The sequence below is a fragment of the Phaeoacremonium minimum genome, assembly GCF_000392275.1.
Source record: "Phaeoacremonium minimum UCRPA7 unplaced genomic scaffold PA7_03_scaffold_563, whole genome shotgun sequence".
NCBI classification, from domain to species: Eukaryota; Fungi; Ascomycota; class Sordariomycetes; order Togniniales; family Togniniaceae; genus Phaeoacremonium; species Phaeoacremonium minimum.
In genome coordinates, this window is record NW_006921465.1 from 17,594 (window position 1) to 40,108 (window position 22,515).

Below are 22,515 nucleotides of genomic sequence, written 5' to 3' on the forward strand. Positions count from 1 at the left end.
GTCTCTCTAATGCCTCGTAACTCATAGTCCCCTCCCCAGAATAGATTGCCGGAGAAGTTCGGGAGTGCCTCACCCGCTCTCGAATCAGTTCATGAACGCAAACCTCATATGCCTTGTGATGCCTAGCATTCCACCAAAACATGGCTGTCTTGTCTGCTTTACTTGCAAGGTCTAGGTCGCCGACCTTGGTGTGCCTAGGCATTGTGCTGAGTTCGTGAAATGCCTGCTCAAATTGCTCAAGAATTCTTCGAGTCTGAGCCGGCAAAATGACATCACTGTCAAAAGTAGCGGATATCTTAATTTGAGAATTCCCAGGTATAAGCGTAAGAACGAGGGGATATTCGTGTAACGATCTCTCGACTTCGTCCATCCTGATCACTTCCTCATCCGAGGATTTCTTGTCGTCGACTTGGACCACAAGGAGTGTACGGAACGAGGCAGCATTCTTAATATCTTGGTCAATGTCTAGGATGCGTGAAAGACCGAATTGTTCATATGGAATCATGGCCAGAAATTGATCTTGAAGACCCTCCAAAAAGCCGAGGATTGTCTGATTCAGATCAACTCTCACCCTGATCGGCAAAGTTGTGATGGCAGGCCCGACAATGTTTTGCAACCTAGGAGGTAGTGAGTTCCGTCCATGAAGTGAGTTTCCAAATGTCACATCGTCTGAACCCTCGTACTCAGATAACAATAAAGCCCATGATGCTCTAGCCAAGACCGTTGTTGTCATGGCTGTGGCTGTTGGGATCGTCATAGCGTGCTGCAAACAAGATCTGTCTGCTCCAAGATGACCTGGCTTTGAAAGACTGGGAAATGACGGCGTTGTTGCATTATTCAGCTGCTCTCTCCAAAATGAGGTACATTCGTCTTGGTCTAGATCCTCGCAGAATTGCACAAATTCCTTGAAGCTGCTCGTTGGTTGCGCAGTCTCAGGAAGGGAGCAATATTCATGGCGAATGTGATCGACCACAAGCTCCAAGCTCCAACCATCGAATACTGTGTGGTGAAGCGTCCAGACAAAGTAAGATTGGTCGGATAATGGGTCTTGTACGTGGAAACGTCGACTTAAAGGCTGGCCAGGCTGAAAAGAAATCTCTTTGTCTGTAAGTAGGAACGATGCAAGATCCTGCTTGACTTTTGTCCATTCTCCATCAAGGCCAAGGACTACCTGTACGAGATTGGAAGTAGAAGGCAAGACTGCTGTGCGTAGAATTGGGAAGGCACTGATTGCACTATCCCAGGCTGACTTGAACTTCTGGACGTCTACAGAAGGCGGAAGATTGAATACGAATTGGCTAAAGTATAAGGATGGTAGCGCCAGCGAAAGAGAAAATAGCCCTGCTTGAAGAGCTGTACATGGAAAGATATCCACGACTTGCTCTTGATCAAGGCCGTATTCTTTGAGCAAGGGCCGAAATTGAGAAGATTTGTCTCGTATAAATGAGGTTGAGGTCTGGCCTGTGGCTAGGCGGGATCTGGGTTCATTATCAGCGGCCGAAACTTCTTGCATTGCAGCGGCCATGCCAGACAGTGTTGGGTTTTTGAATATATTCTCCATGGTCAAATGAAAACCTTCCTGGCTGGCTTTCGTCACTAGTTTCATACATCGGAGCGAATCTCCACCAAGTTGGAAAAAATTGTTGTCTGGTGTGAAACTTTGGGCAGACTGAAGAACTTGCCTCCACAGCCGCGCTAGTGCCAATTCAATAGTTGACAGGCCTTTGTCTTTTTTGTCGTCTGTTCGCCTTTTAGAGAAATAACTCCTCCCAAGGCTTAAGAGCTCGCGTCGATCGAGTTTCCCCGTGGGGCCCACGGGGACTTGCTCCAGTCGTATCCATGCAACGGGCCACATGTAGGCGGGAAACACTTCTGAGATACGTTCACGAAGTCCTTCAATCTCGAGATCCATCTCTTCAGACGTCTGTGTAATGTCACCGTCTACCTCTCGTTCAGATGTAGCCTGGGTCCTGGGGTGATGAATAAAAGCTACCAGATTGTCGGTACCGTGTATATGAAGTACCTCAATGAGTATGTTTGCCCCGGGGAGTCGAAGGTGCTGATTTAGTCTCGTCTCGATGTCTTCCAACTCTATCCGCTGACCACGGAGTTTAACCTGACGGTCACGTCGACCTATGAATATGAGTTCGCCATCATCGGCGTATCGAACCAGATCCCCAGTTCGGTAACTCCGCCCTATTGAGCCCATATTTAATGCCCAGTCTTCTGCCCATGGAGGAGAGTCGAGAAATAATTCCGAGTTGCCCACTTCATTGTTAATATAACCCCGCGCGACTCCTGGGCCTTCTGCTACCAGTTCTCCAATAGCTCCAACAGGAGCTAGCCGATTCGAATTATCCAGGCGCGATACCCAAGCACGGCTGTTCAACGGAAACCCTATTCTAGTGGCATCACTGCTTGAAGAGCGGACTTTCTTCGCGACACAAGCTACCGTGGTTTCCGCCGGACCATAAGCGATGATCAAGTCCAGCGTATCTGCCCACACACCCACGATATCATTTGTTACCTTCTCTCCACCAGAAAGCAGGGTTGTAAGACATGGAACATCTTCTGGTGATAATAGTCGCAACACAGTAGGCGTGAGCAGAGTCGTATTAGCATTAAAGGTGCGTATTGATTCTGCCAAGCTGTTCAGACGAGCTCCATCGGAAGGGATGCAAACACAGCCGCCACACATCAACGTCATGAGAATCTCTCCAAATCCCGCATCAAATGCGTAGGACGAAAATTGGTAATGTCGTGTTTGTCTGTTTATGCCAGAGAGGTGTCCAAGAGCCAACAGGCTGGAACATATCGATCCGTGTTCAAGTTGGACTCCTTTCGGTGTCCCCGTAGTCCCTGACGTAAAGATTACAACCGCTACATCGGAGGGACCAACGTCAATATCATGTTTCTCGTTATCTGCAGGAGTTGGCAATAAGGAACTAGATATAACAATGGTTTGGAGTGCCAAATCGGTCGCTCTTTGTTCTTGAGCAGATGTGCTCAATATGACTGTTGCCTTAGCTTCATCAACTAATGTCCGCAGTCGATTTGTGGGGTGCGAGACATCCATGAGCAGAAAGGAACATCCGCTTTTAAGAACACCCAACATTGCCACCACTATCCACATCGTTTTCTCAGAAATAATAGGGACGCATTCTCCACGCTGGACTTCCGCTTTAAGCAATAGTGAGCATACGCGCGAAGACAGCGTGTCAAGTTCTAGGTATGTGAGCCCGCCGTCCCAAGACTCCACAGCTTGAGATCCCGGGCTCTCGAGCACTCTTTGTCTAAATGTGTCGTGGATTGTGGACTCTACAAGTGAAGGGGACTGCTTGTTCCATTGTTGGAAATCTTGTCGATCAAGATCACAGATCAAGTCAAGGTCCCGCAGTATCAGTCCGCCACTTGTCGCAGCTAGTGCTTGTTTGATTATATGTACCAATTGAGCCAGAAATCTTGCATTGGCAGCAGATCCCTCTCCCCTAATCTCCAGGTCCAGCCATCGCGATGTCCTTGACTCTTTCACTGTGCAAATAATTTGACGTGGGATGACAGACCTTTCTGAATTAGAAGTCCCATCATTGGACGTTATCCAGCTTTCTGTGCTATCTGTACAAAGCCAGAAGGTTGGTGCTGTTTCCGGGAATGAAATGTTCTCTCGATAAGACTTTTCGACGCTCGTGAGAAAGTCGTGCACGCTGCAATCTGCAGCGACGGGAATGAGAGCATCCCAGGCTTGTCCAGATGTAGTGGTGCGTACATTAATTATGGGTGTTGATGTCCCTAAGTAGACACTTAGCAGGAAAGCCAAACCGCCAAACGCTGCGACCTCTGGAGCCAAATCGCTGGTTGCGGATTTAACCTCCACCCGGACGTTGGCTTGGTTGGCATACATTTTTGGCACACTCGATGGATCTTGTTACGTTTTCGGACCCGGGTTGCAGATAAAAATCAAGAAGATCTAAGGTATGTCATGCTATATACAGTGGCAAACGGAGGGAAGTACATTTACACATGTCATGCAAGGAGAAATCGAGTTCGCGCCGCAAAATGATGAGCGCCCGCCCACCTGCCTGCCGGCGGACGCAAAAGATCAAAACTATGTACTTGGTGAAATATCCAATAAGTATTGTGTCATTGATCGGAGAATACGTCCTTTTTAATCTGGAAAGTCCTTGGTAGTGTACTACTGCCCATGTTCCTTGAATCTGATTAGCCCCGAGACTATCTCGTAGATACAAGCATACTGCAGCGATGTGATCAGTTTTGGGTCTCATGGCAAATTGAACGAGTCTGTTTTGCCTGCCGGCTGTGAGCGCGGCAAACCCTTGTTTTCTAGCCAATCTGTGCCGCTCGCTAGTCTCGAAATGGTTTTAATCGACCATCAGCGGCAACGCTAAGCTTCCTGGCGGCAATGCTAAGCACGTCAACACTTCACTCGCGATCCTGGATGGTGTCCCTGTCATCTTCGAGACCTCCGGGACTAGTACCCCTTCGGTAAGTTACGAGTCTTCAGCGGAAGGCCCCGCTCTGCCAAGGCGCTACCTTCTTCATTTGGCTTCGATGAATATGATGAAGGATCTCGAGAGGATGCCATCAGTTGTAACATTGATCCAACAAGTTGATTATAGTGGGTCAGTGTTCAACAGTTACACGATGACATACAATGCATCAAACATCATTTTTAAAGAAATTGCCGGATCAGCTATTGGGACCCCTGTCGCTCAATATATAGCGCACCGACAGTTACCAGCTAGGGCTGCTTGATCGCCCGCGACATGTGAATATTATTGAACACCGCCCTCGTAGCATCAGACCCTTTGTTTAGCTTAAGAGATTTTCTTGGTCTTCCAAACTGGTGTGCCCTCACCTCTGTATGCTCCCATCTTCTGCCAGATTGCCCTATTGGCCTTGCGCTTTTACGCATACACTCATGAGTGCATTTTCGTCGCATACTAGTACCGAAGAACTGTGGTTTTGAGGTCATGTCCGACGAAACAAAAGTAGATTCCCAGCCAGGGGAGTCTACGACCTTAACTGAGCAAGATCTTGCGACTGTCAGAGGCCACGTCCCGCTAAAAGTATGGCTTGTACAAGGTCTATATTTCTTGGAGAGAGCAGCATATTATGGCCTCAGTCAGCCCCTCCGTGAGTTTACCTGGCTATAGCCCTGGCATATGGCTTCAACATAACAAACTATCATAGAAAATTACCTTCAGCTTTCTCCGGATGATCCTATCCGCCCAGGAGCTCTTGGTTTAGGACAGTCAAGAGCAGTGATGATTATATATATATGGTTCATATACAGCTACAGCACACCTTTGGCAGGAGGACTGCTAGCGGATTGTTGGCTTGGCCGTCGGAAAACAATTCAAGTTGGATTCCTGTAAGTTCCTTGACAATGTTTACTTAACTTGCTGACAGTAACTCATGGTTCAGGATATATGTGCTGGGACTAAGTATCGTCACTGGAACAGCTTTCTCGCAGCGAATATACGGAACAGGTGGTCTCCCCGGCTTCATTGTTGGCATGATTCTTGTTGGTGCTGGCACTGGAATTGTGAAACCGAACATAACAGTATTCTTAAGTAGGCATTGAGAGACCAGTGCTTCTAACACAATTACATGCTGACCGCCAACAGTTGACCAGTTACCCGAAGAGGAACCTAAAGTCGTCACCTTGAAAGACGGGAAGTCAGCGGTGATGAGCCGCGAACTTACCATTCGATTCATATGGAACGTCAACTACTGGTATGTCTGACCCAAAAGCCTACCGCGCGGGAGAGTTTCTGAATGATGATTAAACAGGATGATTAACGTTGGAGGCTTGTGTGGTATCATAACCACTAATGTAGAGAAGCATGCGGGGTTTGGATTTGCCTTTCTAATTTGTCTTTGCCTGATTGCTCTATCTGTAACGATTTTCCAGGCCGGATATTTGAAGTTCCGTAAGCAAACCATCGCATTCTAGAAGTCATGGCAAGTCTGATATGATAATCTCTTAGAAACGGCACCACCGTCTGGAAACGCCATTGCTAACTTGTTCAACGCCTTGCGTCGCCGGCGAGATCTGCACCATCGCAGTCCAGAACAATCAGAAGTTGAGACACAGCTGGAATCGTCTGCTCAACAGGACACTTCTACGACAGCAGAAAAAGATGGGACCATAATAGCTGAAGCAAAGTCTGCAGTCCGAGCTTGCTTAGTCTTGTAAGCTATTCATCAGACAAAGGAGCACACGATGAGCGAGTTCTTACACCTAGTAGCCTTCCCTTTCCGCCTCTAATGCTCTCCTTGAATCTCATGGACAGCACCCTCATAGCACAGGCAGGCACGATGCAGACCCATGGTCTTCCAAACGATATCATGTATAATTTAAACCCAATCTCGGTCATGGTATTCCTGCCTTTCTTTCAAAGCTGGATTTATCCCACACTGGCCAGACGAAAAGTTAATTTCTCAGCGGAGCACCGCATAGGCGCTGGTCTATTCTGTGCCGCGCTTGCAATAGGATATACCACGGGGATTCAACACCTCATATACATAAGTGGTCCTTGTTTCAATCATCCATTGAAGTGCCTTGCAGGGAACATTCCTAACGATGTAAACGTGGGCCTTCAAACCCCGACCTATGTTTTTCTTGCATGGGCAGAAATCCTTGCGATCGTGGCCGGTACCGAACTTGCCTATTCGCGGGCTCCAGCAAGTATGAAGTCGATTGTGCAAGCTCTCTTCAACGTTTTCAGCGCTTTTAGGCTCGGTGCTAGGTGTCGGTGTGTCTTTTGCCGCCCATGATCCCAACATGGTCATTGTGTATGGATCGATATCAGGGCTGTTGCTCTTTGTCACCATTGCTTTCGAATTTCGCTATTTTATTAAAGGTCAACAGTCCAGCTGAACATTCAAGCCTATAAACTCCATGGAAGTCAACTTGAAAGAACGTTGTAACTCATTGTGGATTTATAGTATGATCGATCTTAGAATAGTGAGATTATTAGTCGGTCATAGGTAGCACAAGACAATTCAATCGGAGATACACGCATTAAAATCGGGAGCCTCTTTGTTTGAAGGGGTCTGTTAATTCCTATCTGCGCAAAGGTCTACCTCTTTATATCCAAACCCTATCATGACTGGCATTAGACGAGCAGAATGTGCTGACCATCTTTCTTCATTATATACGTCCAATCATGGTTCGGACGTTCTGTTTCTCTCAACCGCCAGCATTCTTCCATGATATTCAAAGCATCGAGGCAGGTCCTGTGTGTTACATGTGGTGAAGACATAAGAGCCCGGAATTTCTGCTCTTGCTCTTCAACTGCTAAACAGCCAGAGATACAGTACGGCCAGACCACGTGTTGTAATAACTTCGAGTCTGATAAACTCTGAAGAGCGTCTAATGTTTTGGACACGCTTTCCTTGATATCTGGAATCTCAGGATAAGCACCGGAGATGACTACATGAAGATAGGTTATGGCCGAGAGTGCAAAGATTCTCGTAATCTCGGTTATGCTATAGTCTGATGGCAGGTAACCACTGGCTGGAGCTCTTGTCGAACGGGCATCTTCGAGACTAGCGAGTCTTCCCAGTAGGCACTCCTCGATCTGACGACCACGTTTCGTGAATTCGACCAGGCTTAACCTATGAGCTCTTTCCTCTTTCCTTTTCCAATTGTCTAAGAATGAAATCTCGAAAATCAAGACCATGACCCAGTTTCTGCAGCCTGTCAAGTCAGCCAAGTTGATCTCATCCGAATCTAACAGGAGCTTGTGATTCACTGTCAAAAGTTGACTTGACCGAGTTGAGGCACAAGATACAATGTCCATGTAAATGAATAAGCCCAGAAGAAAGCTGATTGAGGTATCGGGATGCAAAATTGGCCTTTCTTGCTCTTTGCCTATATGATCTTTCCTTGCTGCGATTGATCTTGTCTGTGCTTGCTCAAGTGGTGGAAGCATTGTATTCGCTCCCCTAAGGTGCATTTGCCAATTATGTCTGCAACCATTGGATGACTGCTTTATGAACTGATTAGCATAAGAAAATCAATATAGAGACCAACAGGAGCGTACTTCATAGAATAAAAGATGGACGATGGTCGTAAGCACCTCGATATTGTAGGTAAGACCTAGGTTCCCGGTCCATGTGGAGGATAGCACAAGGCTGGATTGCAATTCTCCGAGAGCCAGATCATAGTATCCACGCATTGATCGTGCGGAATAAGAGCTGCTATGCCGAGTTGGGGTTGAGTAATGATATTCACTCAAAGCGAGAGCTGCATGATATGCTTATTTTACCCGCTTTAAGATTGAGAACAACCAACCACGCCCTTGCCGGTTAGACGGGAAGTAAAAAGGACAATAAATGTAGAAAACATGATCCAAGTAGTACATGAATAGATTGTCTTCAAAGTTTCCACGTAAAATTGGATTGCTCAGGCTGGCCGGCTGAGAAACAAGATCAATCAAACCTAACCTCGAACCCGTGTGGAAAGAAAGCGACCAGTCTGCCCCACTGTGGTTTACAGACAACTCAGATGGGTATTTCCCACCCATCATCCAGTCGGGCAACGAAACCATAGGACCCGAGTTTGTTTCGGGTTGGAAACCTGGTCTCGAGATATCGATAGGATTTGGGGCATTACTTCTTGGCGTGACTGGTGTTGTGCTCGTTGATAGTGTCTCAGAAGTGGGGGAGGAGCATTGATCATACTTGGTCATGCAGATTGTTTGGTCGCAGAAGAGTTCCGATGAGAGATGGGTTCTGTCAGGCTCTCCACACCATATCGCTTCGTTGGAGATACGCGAACTTCCGTCTCCCCCGAGAAGCTGAAAATTGCGTTCCGACATAAGCTCATTTTGGATGAAAGTGTCTTGTGTTCGGGATGAAGGATGAAGTTGCGAGGACGTGGCGATACTTTTAGCGACCAACGTGTCCAATTCAGGTTCGGTGTTCCCTGATATGCTGTGTGATTGATTCTCGCGCATGGCTTGTTTGATCCGGGCGATGATCTGTGTCTTGTAGCGTGCCTGTTCCCTCTGCATATCTCCCCTGTCCATCCAATGAGGCTTGGGCCCATAGCCGTCACAAATTATTCGAAGAGAAGTGCATCGAGCACATGAAGGGTGATTCTCGTCGCATTTCTTTTTCCGTAGTCGACAGGTCCAACAGCCTTGAGTGCTTCTACTGGCTAACTTCCGAGGCATGTTAGCATTGACTTGGATGCTAACGACTCTGCAGCTTCCCCGAGAAACAATAACTTTAGGGTTTCTCCTTTTTCTTACCTGTCAGGAGGCGGCGAACATTCGCAATTTAGTGGTTTCACCGTAGGCGTGCGATAGCACGAGCTTCACTCGACCGTGCCGTAATGGTGCATTTAATGTACAGCCAACAACGTATCGGCTGCAACATTTGCGCACGCGGTATGGAACCAATTCGACCAATATCGTAGTAGTCGGCCCTTTGTCAGATGTCAATCCTTGCCAAATATATGTGACGAGAGACATGTAATTCAGGGATTTGACGTCATGTATTCTCGCCTTCTAGCGTCTAGGCAATGGCCTTGTACTTTAGTTACAATCTCACCGTCTCAAGTTATCTACATTTACCTCTGTTGCTGGTAATGATGACAACGGGATTGTGAGATACTCTTTGAAAAAGGCGTGGATCTGGAATTTGGCGCTATGAGCCGCCACCGGAGTGATCGCTCATACTCACACATGCTTAACTTCGCGCGGCATAGAAACTTTGAATGGCTCTAATCAACACCTATCGTGTCTTGGCGATGCTTGCCCGTCGACGTATTTCGCGATGTCGAAGGTCCCGAGCGCCGACTCAAACAGGCAAAGCTCTATGCTAGAGCGATCCAGAAGCTTGAGGATGCATGGCACTCAACCACATCCTATTTCCAATAAACAAAACGTATTGGGCGAGTAATCCCAATCAATGTAGGACAAGAAACCTCCAAGATACAAAGCAGACAACGTTCTGTTGGGAAGCTGGAGCGCGAGTCTGACGAGAGGTATGATTGTGCTCTCTCCACGGTCGCATTTCTTGAAGGAGCCTCAGCGGAATTTTCCCCCTTGCGTTGGCAATCATCAAATATTCTGCGTCGCAATTGATGTGGTAGGGCCCTGCTGAAGGTCGCGATCAATGGAATTCGCGGCGGCACATCCCGAGTGGTGCCCACCAGCCATCACAGCTACAACGCAATGCATTCATGCTTCTTGACCACGTGCCCCAGAAAGCTTGAGCTGGCGATCGTTGGGCAAATGTCTTTCTGATATCGCGCAAGCGTCATTTTGCATTGATCAGGCGTGAGGGAGATGTAAGACCAGGTTGAAAGCCTATGCCCAGCAAGGGCATTTTGGTGCGATTTCTATGACACACCAACGGGAAGCAGTGTTTCCTGGATTACCCGGTATAGGGGTGACCCAAATGGGCGAGCACTCGGTAAAAGACTCGACTGAGTCAAGAGTCCCCTTTAGATGCCTCTTTTCATTTGATAACGCATCATCTTCTAGGTGTTGTAGCCTAAAGCTGCTCCTAGGAGCAGCAAATGGCTTTGTACTTAGTACGCCTACTTCTTTGACATAGTGTTCCAGCGCCCTGATACCCTAAAACGGCATCCAGTTAGTTTTCTAAGGTGTAGCATCACAGGACTCTTAGGCTCTCAAACAGCATTTGATCTAAATGACATGCCGTAACGTATACAATGTCGTATCATAGAGAAGGCACCAAAAAGGGTGTTGTGGATATATCATTGAAAACTCACCAAAAGGGGCGTAGTGGGTATATTATAGATATCCTACCTAAATCAATGTTGTGAGTATGTCCTTAGAATTACACCTAAAAGAGCAATGTGAGTATATCATTGAAAAGTCACTAGAAGTAGTGTAGTGGTTATATCATAGAAATGCGACCTATACTAGTGTAGTGAGTATATCATCAAAAATGCACCTAAAGTGTGTTGTGGTTATATCATACAGAACTCACCTAAACTAGCTTAGTGGGTATATTACAAAGATCTTACCAAACATCCTTTGTGGGTATATCATAAGGATTGCCCCTAATTATGCTTTGTGGGTATGACTTAGAATTCTCATCAAGATTAGTGTTGTGGCGTATCATGGACACCGCCTCAATGGCTACTCTGTGCAGCTTTCGAGACTATCGGTAACCCTCTGTCGCCAGGCATCGCTTGTCGGCAGCGTCGGGGCGGACTGACTAAGCGTTCGAAGGGATAGCTCGTTAGGCTCTATGTCAGCACTAGAATTAAGTCCGACGTCCGATCGCGAAGGGTGGCCCGAAAACAAGACTTACAGGCAACACATCTAACTTGACCGAGACCAACGTATTGTACATCTCGTTGAGATCGTAGAGATTTGCAATTCACTCTCTTAGGATGATTTCTGTCGGACTTTTAGGAGCCACTGGCTATATGGGTGCCTCCTTTTGCGCTGGGCTGCTCAAAGCTCATTGTGCTGGCGAGCTCAAGCTCATCGTCCTCCACCAACCTCAATCTAAGCTCTCCAAGTACCCTAAGGAAGTCGAAAAACGCGAGATTGATCTCGAAAATGACAGCATTAGCAAGATTTCTGACACAGTAAAAGACTTGCACGTCGTCATGCAAGTAATACGAGCAAACAATACCTGATAACTGCTGCTAACATCCTGCGATCAGGTCCGCCGTACCGTTTCGAGCTTTCGAAGCCCAATTGAAGCTGCTTGACGCATTGACGCATTCATCTGAGCTTGTGACTTTCTTTCCTTCGGAATATGCGACACCGTATTCGAAAGATAGTCTGGAAAACCGCTTTCTCGGCTTGTCTAGACAAAAGCTTAAGGTGATAGAATATGCCAAAGAGAAAAGAGTGCCCGTGACGAAGCTGGCCAACGCCACGACGCCTGAGCTCCTGATGGCGTTTCCGTAAGCCACCAGACATTGATTTCGCATTTACTGTCTACGGAATAACTTATTGAATGCGATTGACAGGCCGTTTTCGTCCTATGACCCTCGTGCAAACAAACTTGAGCTCTACCATCCCACCGGCAGCGGCACACGAGGTTTGACGTGAGTTATAGAAAAGGTACTATGTATCTCATCACAATGTTTACACTGATATCCAATAGTTCAAAGGAGTTCTCAGGTGGTGCCATTGTCCATCTCCTGACAAAGCGCCTCCAAGACCTACCAAACAAGGACTTCTCGCTTGTTGAGATCTCATTTTCATCTGATGATCTTGTCTCTTCTTTCACCAAAGCTCACAACGGTAAAGCGCCGGAAATTGTTCGTTATTCTGAGGAGGACTACCAGCGCGATATGAACAAGGATTTTCTCTCGGCAATGGGAGCAGCGAGAATCAAAAGTTTGGTCGAGGGCACAGAATGGCCAGGCGAGGTGATCTCGGACTTTGACGGCTGGGAGAAAAAGGATTTGGAGCACTACGTTCGCGAGTGTATGGAAGCATCGCCACCTGAGCTTCTGCGTTCGAGAGTGGCTGAGCTGACAAAGCCAAAGAAGTAGCGACAAAGGGACTGTGAGTTGTGTCAAGTTTCTCGACTACGTAGTCAAGAATTCACCGCCATCTTGAGGGTGTTCATGCTGAGACAAACTTCATGTTGGTTCGTGACACGCTGATGAGAAGATAGCCAACAATGAAGCGGATCAGTTCGAAATAATCAACTGTTGTCTGCTGTCTATGTCTTTGACGAGATGTATCTAATTTGATCTGGTATAGTTTCTCGCTTTTCTTCTTTAAACAAGAATCTTTTCAGCTTCAATAGTCTGTCAGTTTACCCTTTATAAATGTACCCTTCCCTGTATCGAGATTTATACTGTTTTATCCAATCTAACCACTTTCGGCCATCATGCTCACTGTTACGGAGCAACAGTGGGACATTCAGTAGCACTATCAAGCCGCCTAAAGGACACCGTGATTTAGTACATATCCATCCCACTGTCCGCTCTAGTAAAATCATTCTTCCACACATATCATAGGTCCTGCACTGACCTAAATGGCATCCTTAGGAGGATGTGGCCGGTTACCGACGACAATAGAATGAAGGCTCGATCGCACGCACTACTATCTATAGTATGTAATGGTATAATCACATCTAATCAATTACTTGAGAAGAATTCGTGCAATGTCTTGACAAACAAATCTGGGTTGTCAAGATTGACAACATGAGTGGCATCTACCTTCAAAAATTTGCCACGCTGCAAAAATGACATTGCCTGATCAGCGTCATCTTTACTCATGGCCCCATTCAGTATGCCGTCAGATTCAATAGTGAAGTTCGCATGCATCAGCAAGACCGGGCACTGGATCTTGGCCAGAGCTGCTGCATGCTGGAAGTCTTTGTTCCAGCTTCCGTCGTAAAAGGCCGCCCCGAAACGCGGATCATACTGGTCCAGGCCTCGTAGCAACATCCGCACAGTCTCGTTCTTTATAAGACGCAATTCCACTGGATCATTAGGCGCGCTGCGTTTACGAGCCTTGGCAGCCTGGGTTAGGATGAAGGGCACGCCAGGTCCCACATGTTTTGTGAAAAAGGCAGAATTGCCTTTGATCCAATATAACAGAAAGTCATCAGGATGATCCTGCGTCGCAGCTGTATAGCTTGTCATGAACGCTCGATAAGCAATTGTTTGCTTGATTCGGGGGTATTCTGCCGAAAAGAGCGGCGGATCCTCTAGCAGCACTGCTTTGATTTGTTGAGGTCGGTTCGAAGCCAGCCAGGTTGCAAGTAGGCCGCCAGAAGAGTTTCCTGTGATGTACACGGGCCGACCGATATGCTGAGTGATGAAATCGCTAAGGTCGGTGCCGATCTGATTGGCGGTCATTGGATATTTCGGAGGAGTGACGGTCATGCCGTGGCCAGGATAGTCGATGTCAAAGACATGATAGGATTTGGAGAGTTCTGGCAGCACGCGGCTGTAGCTGAACCAGTCGAGAAGCTGGGCGTGAAGGAGGACGAGTGGTGGCCCATTGTCGGGGCCTTCAGCATAAGTTAGTGTGATGGCATTGACCTGGGCGGTCTTCTCGACATAGCCAGCCGCGTGCACTTTCGCGTGGAAGGGATCCACAAACGGCCGTCTTTTGAACGGCTTGATGATTCTTTTGGCCGTCGCGCGGAAGACATGCTTCGTGTTGCCTGTCATTGGCTTAGTCGCACATGTATGTGACTTGCGGACCTCTGGCTATTCCTTGATCCCGAGGACTAATCACCCTGCATGTTTTTGCTGATTAGGTATAGTAAGCATCCGAAGATTGCCGGTAACCGTCGTTAAAAGCTTAAGTAAAACAAAGCGCGTTTTTCTGCTGTGCCACAGGAGCGGAGGTGACGTAAGCCAGCAATATGGTTCTACCGCGGAGGAATTGCCTGCCAGATTGACTTCGAAATAATAACCTATGTCATAAGTCAAGTGAAGACTGTTTTACGGATTCGCGTTTTACAGGCTTCTACATACGTTTTCGTCCTCCATTAGTCCGCTATATGGTATCAATGAACCCCTATAGCCTCCTTCGATTCTTAGTCAAGCCAATCGGACTGATGATACGGGGCGTGCGGGAGCTTGGCACTAGATATCGAAAGTAGAACGGCGTCACCAAAGTATTGAGTCAAGAACATTGGCAAATAGTCAAAGAAAAAGATAGAATATAACGATGGCTCAAACTGTATCATCGTCGCACACTTGTGCTCATCAAGGCGGACCCACATGGTCGAAAAGTTCACTGGTCATCGTCCTGTGCCGCCTTATAAACAGGCTCGCCCCGTTTTAGTGGTCAGTGCGGCTTATTCTCATTTCCTCTAGAACAATTTGACGTCAAATCCAATGTAGGCACTTTTCTCTTGGATTGATTCACGGTTTTCACAGTCTTCACAGTCTTCACGGCCTTTATGGATAGCACAATGGATCACCTCAGCTACGATGTTCAGACTGCTATCATATTGGGAGTAGTGTCAACGGGATGTGTCGCCCTAACAGCTTCAGCTTTGGTCTTCTGCCCTAAAAATGCCCTTGGTCTACGAATGGTCCTCGTGGCTGCTCTGGCAACTTTGACTCGATATCTCGTTCGCACCTTGCTGGAACGGGTGGACAATACTGCCTGGAGTTCTATCTTTTCTGGGTGTATTGGATTCGAGATCCTGAGTGCTATCGAGATGATCCTTATCGCACGCGTTGACGCGCATGATCTATCCGCTGGAGACCGACACGTGGGAATCTTCGGTCTTCTGTCGAGGGCTGTGGCTCTCACCGTCAATCCCCGTCGAGTTGGAACACAGTGGCAGATCAAGGATGTACCTACAGTAGTACCGCAGTCTCGAGCAAGATTTATCATATCCGGCCTCTTTTGGATTACTCTCGCATACATGACGATAGAGATGTCTGAAAACCAACCACCACCCGAGCCTCATCTCATTGCTCCAGAAAAGGAATCCTTGACCGGGCTTGGCAACCTCACTGTGGAAGATATTGTATTTCGAGTTGTCATAACCTTCATTCATTGGGCTGCCGGTGCTATTTGTATTTACTCGATGGCGCGTGCGGTCGCAGTGCTTTCTGTCTCTACTGGTTTGAGTGAACCGGAGTCGTGGCCGCCAATTTATGGGCCTTTCAGCACCTTAACTACTGTTCGCGGCTTTTGGGGGTAAGTTGACTCGTAATGCTGCATTTAATGCTGTTGAACAAGTGCTGACTGGCTTATCGCAGGAAATTCTGGCACCAAGCTTTGAGAAAGGGAATCACCGGGATCGGGGATACCATTTCCGACTCTATCCTTTCAATCCCACGTGGAACTCTTGTATCGCGTTACACTCGCCTATTTATCCCTTTCCTTTTGTCCGGACTCATTCACCAAGCCAGCGACCTTGCGCATGGACTATCTCATAGCGACGGTACTTCAGTTAAATTCTTCTGCATGCAAGCCTTGGGGATCATGTTTGAGGACGCGGTACAAGCTGCAACAAAGCGCTTACCAATTACTTCATCTATTCGAGATGCAATTGGGTATATATGGACCCTAGCCTTCATGTCCTACACAACGCCACTGTGGTTTTATCCTAGAGCACGAAATATCGACAGCGGCCGCCTGACGCTCATTCCTTTAGCCAGCAGATTTCTGGACATGCCGAAAGCTTAGATTTTTGCAGCTCGCCTAGAGAACGTGTCGATTGGAAGCAGAGACTCCTTTAGGCGTTCAGAAGAGCACCTTTAACGTACGATACGAGGACGGACAAACCCAACAACCACGGCTCGAGAAGCCAAATCTGTCAGCCTTTTGGTGTAGGAATATTTGTACTTCTTTCAGCTCGTTTCTTTCTTACTAGTACTCAAGAGTCTTAGATGGTGCATGATAGATTTGATAGATCTTGGTTTCTCCTATTTTCTCGATTAGTCAACGTAGTAATTAAGGTATTGGAATGGGGCAGCAGTTTCTCATCACCCACAGTCCTATTAAGATATCAAATGGTCCACGAAAAAAGCATTAAGCCGCGATAAAGTGCTGGACCTATTCTTGTACTGCAAGTAATGAAAGCTTAGCGAAGCGGGTGAGCGTAAAGTAGGAATAGAATAGAATTTACCTGATAGCGTCGAGGTAACAGCTTGCTCTCCCAGCTCAAAATACTTCCGAACGATCAGCTTGGCATGAAGTGTTATATATTTGGTGGACTGCTACAAAGCATCCAATTCATTCTGGTCCGTCTCAATTCGTTAGCATAATTCACAACCGCGTGTGGTTACAAGTTAATACTGACGTCTAACCTTAACGTGATCCAAAGGCGATGACATTCCTATCGCGCGCTGTTCGTTGGCCCAGAATGACTTCGTGCTTTGCTATGAGAGAAGCTAGACCTCATCAACAATTGGTTCGTTACTTCGATGATCTTGCAAGGGTTCTCGGGTCTGTGAGCAAAAGGAGGAAAGCGCAGTGGATCATCTTGAGCCGAGTCACTTTTCATTGGTTAGTGAAACCAAGCCAAAGAATCCTTTGAGGGAACGCGCAATCCACTTTGTCTCACTCTCCACAACTCACAACTTGGACCCTCAGCGCTGTTGCTTTTATCATGATGAGACTTGACATGTTGACGACCCTTCATCTATCACACATATGATCAAACGGCGAGGCCTCATCTTGTGAATGATGATCAATACGCAACGCACAAGAACCAAGCGCTTTACAAAGCGTAGCCGCAATGGTTGCATCACTTGTAAGAAACGACACATCCGATGTGATGCAAAGCATCCTATATGGTAAGACTTGAATGTTTCTATGTGCCATCCTCTTGCCTATGCCCAGAGCTAACGCGGGAATGAACAGTTTAAACTGTGACTATAAGGGCTTTGAATGTGACTACCAACAGCAGGCAAATATCTCTTTGAGGCGGACTAGCCCCGAACTTGCACTACCTGGTGTGCAACGACCCTGGGTCGCTATGATTCGAGTACCTACCGCACGCATGGATCCATTCGATAGCCTACCAATCAAGATGCCGTTGAAGTCTCAAGAGTTATTCACTTATCGTAAGTGCTGTACACAAACTTGAATTGAGTCGACACTGAGGAGATTGTATCTCGCTAGTGGCCCGAGCTCGAGAGGATCTTTGCGCTGTTTCTACCCCAGATCCAAGGTTAGTATTGCGTCAATCAGCTCATGACTGCTTGCGTTTCAAATATTTGACGAGAGAATTAGACTTGTTCTCGCCACGCAAGACGAACATGCTTTTCGCAATATTCTACTTATTGCTGGATTGCATCACATGTGGAGAACGGGAACCCTACGTGATTATGAATTGACCTACCTTCACCATAAGATCGAGTGTATTCAAGCAGTCAGCCACTTCCTTGATCGATCCACCACTTCTTTCGACTTGACATGTATGAGACTAATTGCAACACTATGCTTAGCTGAGGTGAACAACTCCCCCATTCCTTCAGGTCAGGAGTCCTAAGATATTGACATGAGTGACAGGCCAGCCGCGGAAGTTTACAAACAGCAGAAACCCACCTCGATGCTCTGATGACCATGACAGAGATAGTGTGGGCAAAGCGAGACAGCGTCGACCATGACCAAAAGATTCAGAATGAGATCCTCGATCGATTTGTCCTTATATGCGTGCATGAGATTGCTTTACGCTTGCGAGCGACCTATCGACTACACTCCTACTCTTTTCCACAGGAGGACCCCGACGAGCAGCATGATTTAAAGGACCGCCTCCATGCTCTCTGCTTTTTGCCCAATTATATTATCACAGATGTCAATACAAAAACAGAAGTCGATGCAATGGTATCAATTGAGGGCCTGCGACCAATCACCGCCTCAAACCGAAATTACACCTTTCGAAACGTGTGTAAAGAGCCAAATTACAATTCTGTAAGCAGAACATGGGCTGTGGTCGGGGGAGAGAGGTCCATGTTGTTATCTATCTCCCAGCAAAGTTGCTCGGATACATTTCTAGACGATGAGCCTGCCCTCTCTCCAGTACTGCCTATCTCGTGGGTTGGGATGACTTTGTCAACTGGTTTTTATCTGCACGGAGTTCTAAGGAAATGGAACTTTCTTCAGGGTAGTATGCTGAACTGGTTCGGCAGTGCCCAGCAAAGACACCTGAACGCTACCAGAGCCGACCTGGCTTCAGGATTGTTGAGGCAACAGTTTTGGTTCTGGAAGCTTTTCACGGCTGCTTTCACCATTGAATGTGTCTACTTGCAGGCTCGAACCGAAGGTCGTATGGACAAGGCTATTAAAGGCGGCGAGCCAAGGCTTCAAGCATTACGTCTATGGTTCCGTGGCCGTATCAGACTTTGGCATTCAGTGACCGGGGTGTCACAGTGGGAGCAGGCAAAAGTTGCTTTAGAGGCGATAGTCTGGCCAAAGGACTTTCCCGACGATGCATTGGCAAGATTTGTTTGGGAAGAAGCGTTTGGGTCGAACAGCAAACACCAAGCAAGTGTTGGCTAGACAATGCATAACGGACCGTAAGACACACATTGAATAAGAGCCATAGTGGCGCATCTAGATGCTTGGAAATCGCCACAGTAGTCTGCTCTGGCTGAGTTCCCGCGCTAAGCGACTTGGAATATTATCTCATAAACATTATGATCAAAGCTTGACCGGTCCTATTTGAATGGCTGGGCTAGCACACATAGTACAACTTTTAGTTATTGACAAATGTTAATTTGAGCAGCATAGTGTAGTCTTATAGAATATGGTGCTTCACTACCGAAGACGACCTTCATGGCTGATCTCAAAAAGTGTATCCTCCATTTGGCCGAAACATTACGATGATAATAAACAACCTAGACTAAAGCTATTATAAATAACCGCATAGATCATTTGCTAGGTTCCAATCCGAGTCACGCTTGAAGCAGCTGACCATGTCCACATCCAGCATGTAAGCTTCATGTCGATCCAGAGATTAAAAGAAATGCGCATTGGCTATGGTATGCATATAAGCATAAATATCTTCGTCTTGAACCAACCAAGTCCAGCTCAAGACCAGATATCATACCGGTCTAAAACATTAAGTACGAAATCAGAGTTCTAGGCTCGAGCCACCGACTCATAAAAATTCCGAAATGCTGATGATTGACTACAACCCTTCGATGTGGCGCAGCTGAACACGTATCTTGTGCTGTCCGAAGCAACAATGTGCTGTAAAACTTCGACATCATTATCTGCAGTTGACCGATTGAAGTCAAGATATACATCGCTAGAGCAGTTAGTGCGAGATATTCAGCCCGCCACAGGTGCAAAACATGGGCATCTGGTCTGTGCTGTGAGTGTAGAACGGGAGTTATGACCGGTGTGGTATTTGTGGCGTCAAGGTGCATTGCATTTACGTACGCATTCACGGACAACCCGCTTAACCGGAAGCTTTCTAGGACTCTCCTTCAAAGTAGCATTTAAGTTCGCCGTCAGGTCCTTTTCTACCAAAGTCTTGTCACAGAGCAGGACTCAATATTGATCACTTCAATTATCACCCCAGGTTGAGCCACGTTGAATTCATCGCTATTTCAATTTTACTCAAGTAAAAGTCAAAGTCTTCTTCCAACATGGCCACTACCGTAGTGCCTACACCCTTTCAGGACGGCGATTGCTATAAATACCATTGGGCTCGTTACGTCGCCAAAGAGACTCTGAGAGATGATCATAAAGCATTGAAAAATCTTATATCAAATGTTCTATCATCAGATCAACACTCTCGTCAATATATGCCATCCGTGTTAGGCGACCTTTCTATCCAAGAACTTTTCGAAGAAACCAAGGGGTTAACAGGAGGTGGCGTAATTCCTCCATCCCCAGATAACTTCAACATTGGAATTGTTGGCGCTGGAGTATCAGGTCTTTTCACGGCCTTGCTATTTGATTGGCTAAACGACCATGAGAAGATCAAGGGATCACTTAAGATTGACTATGACATCTTCGAAGCTGCCGACTCGATTCGCGGCGTAGGAGGCCGTCTCTATACTCATTCATTCTCCAATGAACCTCGTGACTATTACGATGTTGGGGCCATGCGATTTCCTGACAATAAGATAATGGAAAGGTACGCCCTCCCTGGATTATTATCTAAGATTGGCTACATCAACATGTTCAACGTGGCTAAGTACCTGCACAGAACTTTCCGCCTTTTCCGATTTCTCGGACTGGAAAAGAGCAAAATTCATGGACTCCTTCCATACTACCTGGACGACGTCAATGGTGTCTGTCCGGCATATTTCAATGACATTGGCACTCGTGGGAACGCCTATGCGCAGGGTTCGCCATCGGACCCCTACAAGCTGAACAAGGACCTGCCGCCTAAGCAGCAGATACCCGCCGAGTAAGTAAGATAAGCAATGGGAGGAGGTAATTCTAACCTGACCTGGAGTTTGATCGATATCCCGCCGTCCACTCTCAGTTCCAGGGCTCTGTCGACAATCATCGATTACACTAGGACGCATCTTGACACCAGTAGAGCCCTCAGTAGCGGGACAACAGCTCCTAAAGATGAAAAAGAAATCTGGGCCACTTTGATGCAAATGGACAGCATGAGCGTGCGCCAATTCCTATCCTCGTAAGTGGCATGCCCCCCAGACTGGGCGCGCGGGACAATATTTTCAGTCCAATTGGCTGACGTGTCACTAGCACGGACAATGGCAAACTCCCAAGGGGACCAGGTTATAACTTCAACACTATCGAATGGATTGAATGCGCTACTTAGTAAGTTCAAAGTAAGTCATTGTCATACTCCAAGCTAATTTTCATTCTTAGTGGCTCGGGTTGGTTTGATCAATCGCTCGCTGAGTGGGTCCTAGAAGAATTGGACTTCAAAACCTCGACAAAAACCAATGACTGGTGGTGTGTCGACGGCGGAGCTCAGAAGATTGCAAGGCTCATGGCGCAGAAGATCAAAATCCCGACTAGGATTCAGATGAGCAGTCAGGTCCTTGGCATCAACGCCAATACTTCTCGAAGGACTCACCCAGATAAATACGTACCTATCACTATCTCGATCACCCAGAATAATGTCACAACGGAGAAGGATTATTTCACCGTCTTTAACTCAACAACCTTGGGGGCGCTAGAACGTATGAACTTGCAAAATGCAGGCCTCCAGTAAGTTTCTGTCCACTTTCCGTGTTACAAGATCGATGTGGAAATGATAGCTAACACAGTATGCTTGAAAGCTGGGGAACTAAACAGGCAATTCGCGCTCTCGGGTATGGTGCCTCTTGTAAGGTTGCGATCTATTTTAAAACCCCATGGTGGCAGCTGGCACCGTACGACATCAATCGAGGAGGCGTGGCACGAACCGACCTACCGCTCCGTGTATGCGTCTATCCTTCATATAACAACAAAGATCAGAATCTCAATCCGGATTGGGATCCCGAGAAGCCTGCGGTTCTACTTTGTTCGTATACGTGGGGCCAAGATGCCCAGCGCATCGGGTCGCTTATCTCAAAAGAGTCTCCCGTCGGAGAGGAGCAGCTTAAAAATGTCTTGTTACACAATCTAGCACTTTTACACACAAAAGATGACGGACAATACAAAGAGTTGCTAGCTCGGTTGAAGGATCGCGAATATAAAACGCATCATGCATGGGAGTATGTTGTACTCTTCTTCTTTTGTTTTTTGTTCATAATAGCACTTTCAAACTACCGAAGTGCCGCAATAACCATATTTTGACATTCAAAAGCTAATTCGATGAATGGGATTTAGTTGGTACCAGGATCAAAACATGTCAGGTGCCTTTGCCTACTTTGGACCTAGCCAATTCAGCAATATGTGGCAAGAGATTCTCAAGCCTCAGTCATTTGGACAGTTGTACCTCATCGGGGAGGCAGCCTCTGCACACCATGCATGGGTTGTGGGTGCGCTGGAAAGCGTCGTCCGGGCTACATATCTCATGTTTAAGAGCCTCCACACGGCGAATCCCACTTTCCAAGCTTATATAACAGCTATGGAACTGTTATCCAATGACTCACATGATAAGTTTCCATTCTATCCACTTCCACTTGAGATG

The 22,515-nt window shown here is 47.0% G+C and overlaps 3 protein-coding genes across 3 annotated transcripts; 2 read left to right on the top strand and 1 right to left on the bottom strand.

Annotated features, from left to right (window-relative positions):
• Nucleotides 1-11,918: 11,918 nt before the first annotated feature.
• On the top strand, nt 11,919-12,526 carry UCRPA7_7981 (hypothetical protein; the record flags this gene model as incomplete). Its single annotated transcript, XM_007920501.1, has 3 exons — nt 11,919-11,929; nt 11,996-12,073; nt 12,133-12,526. The coding sequence occupies 3 exons, from the start codon at nt 11,919-11,921 to the stop codon at nt 12,524-12,526; spliced, it is 483 nt and encodes a 160-aa protein (XP_007918692.1).
• A 594-nt stretch (nt 12,527-13,120) lies between these two features.
• On the bottom strand, nt 13,121-14,164 carry UCRPA7_7982 (putative hydrolase or acyltransferase protein; the record flags this gene model as incomplete). Its single annotated transcript, XM_007920502.1, has 1 exon — nt 13,121-14,164. The coding sequence occupies one exon, from the start codon at nt 14,162-14,164 to the stop codon at nt 13,121-13,123; it is 1,044 nt and encodes a 347-aa protein (XP_007918693.1).
• Nucleotides 14,165-20,548: 6,384 nt separating this feature from the next.
• UCRPA7_7983 (putative l-amino acid oxidase protein) lies at nt 20,549-21,612 on the top strand (the record flags this gene model as incomplete). The annotated part of the gene is made up of 5 exons (XM_007920503.1): nt 20,549-20,556; nt 20,629-20,832; nt 21,040-21,066; nt 21,138-21,212; nt 21,264-21,612. The coding sequence occupies 5 exons, from the start codon at nt 20,549-20,551 to the stop codon at nt 21,610-21,612; spliced, it is 663 nt and encodes a 220-aa protein (XP_007918694.1).
• Nucleotides 21,613-22,515: the final 903 nt, after the last annotated feature.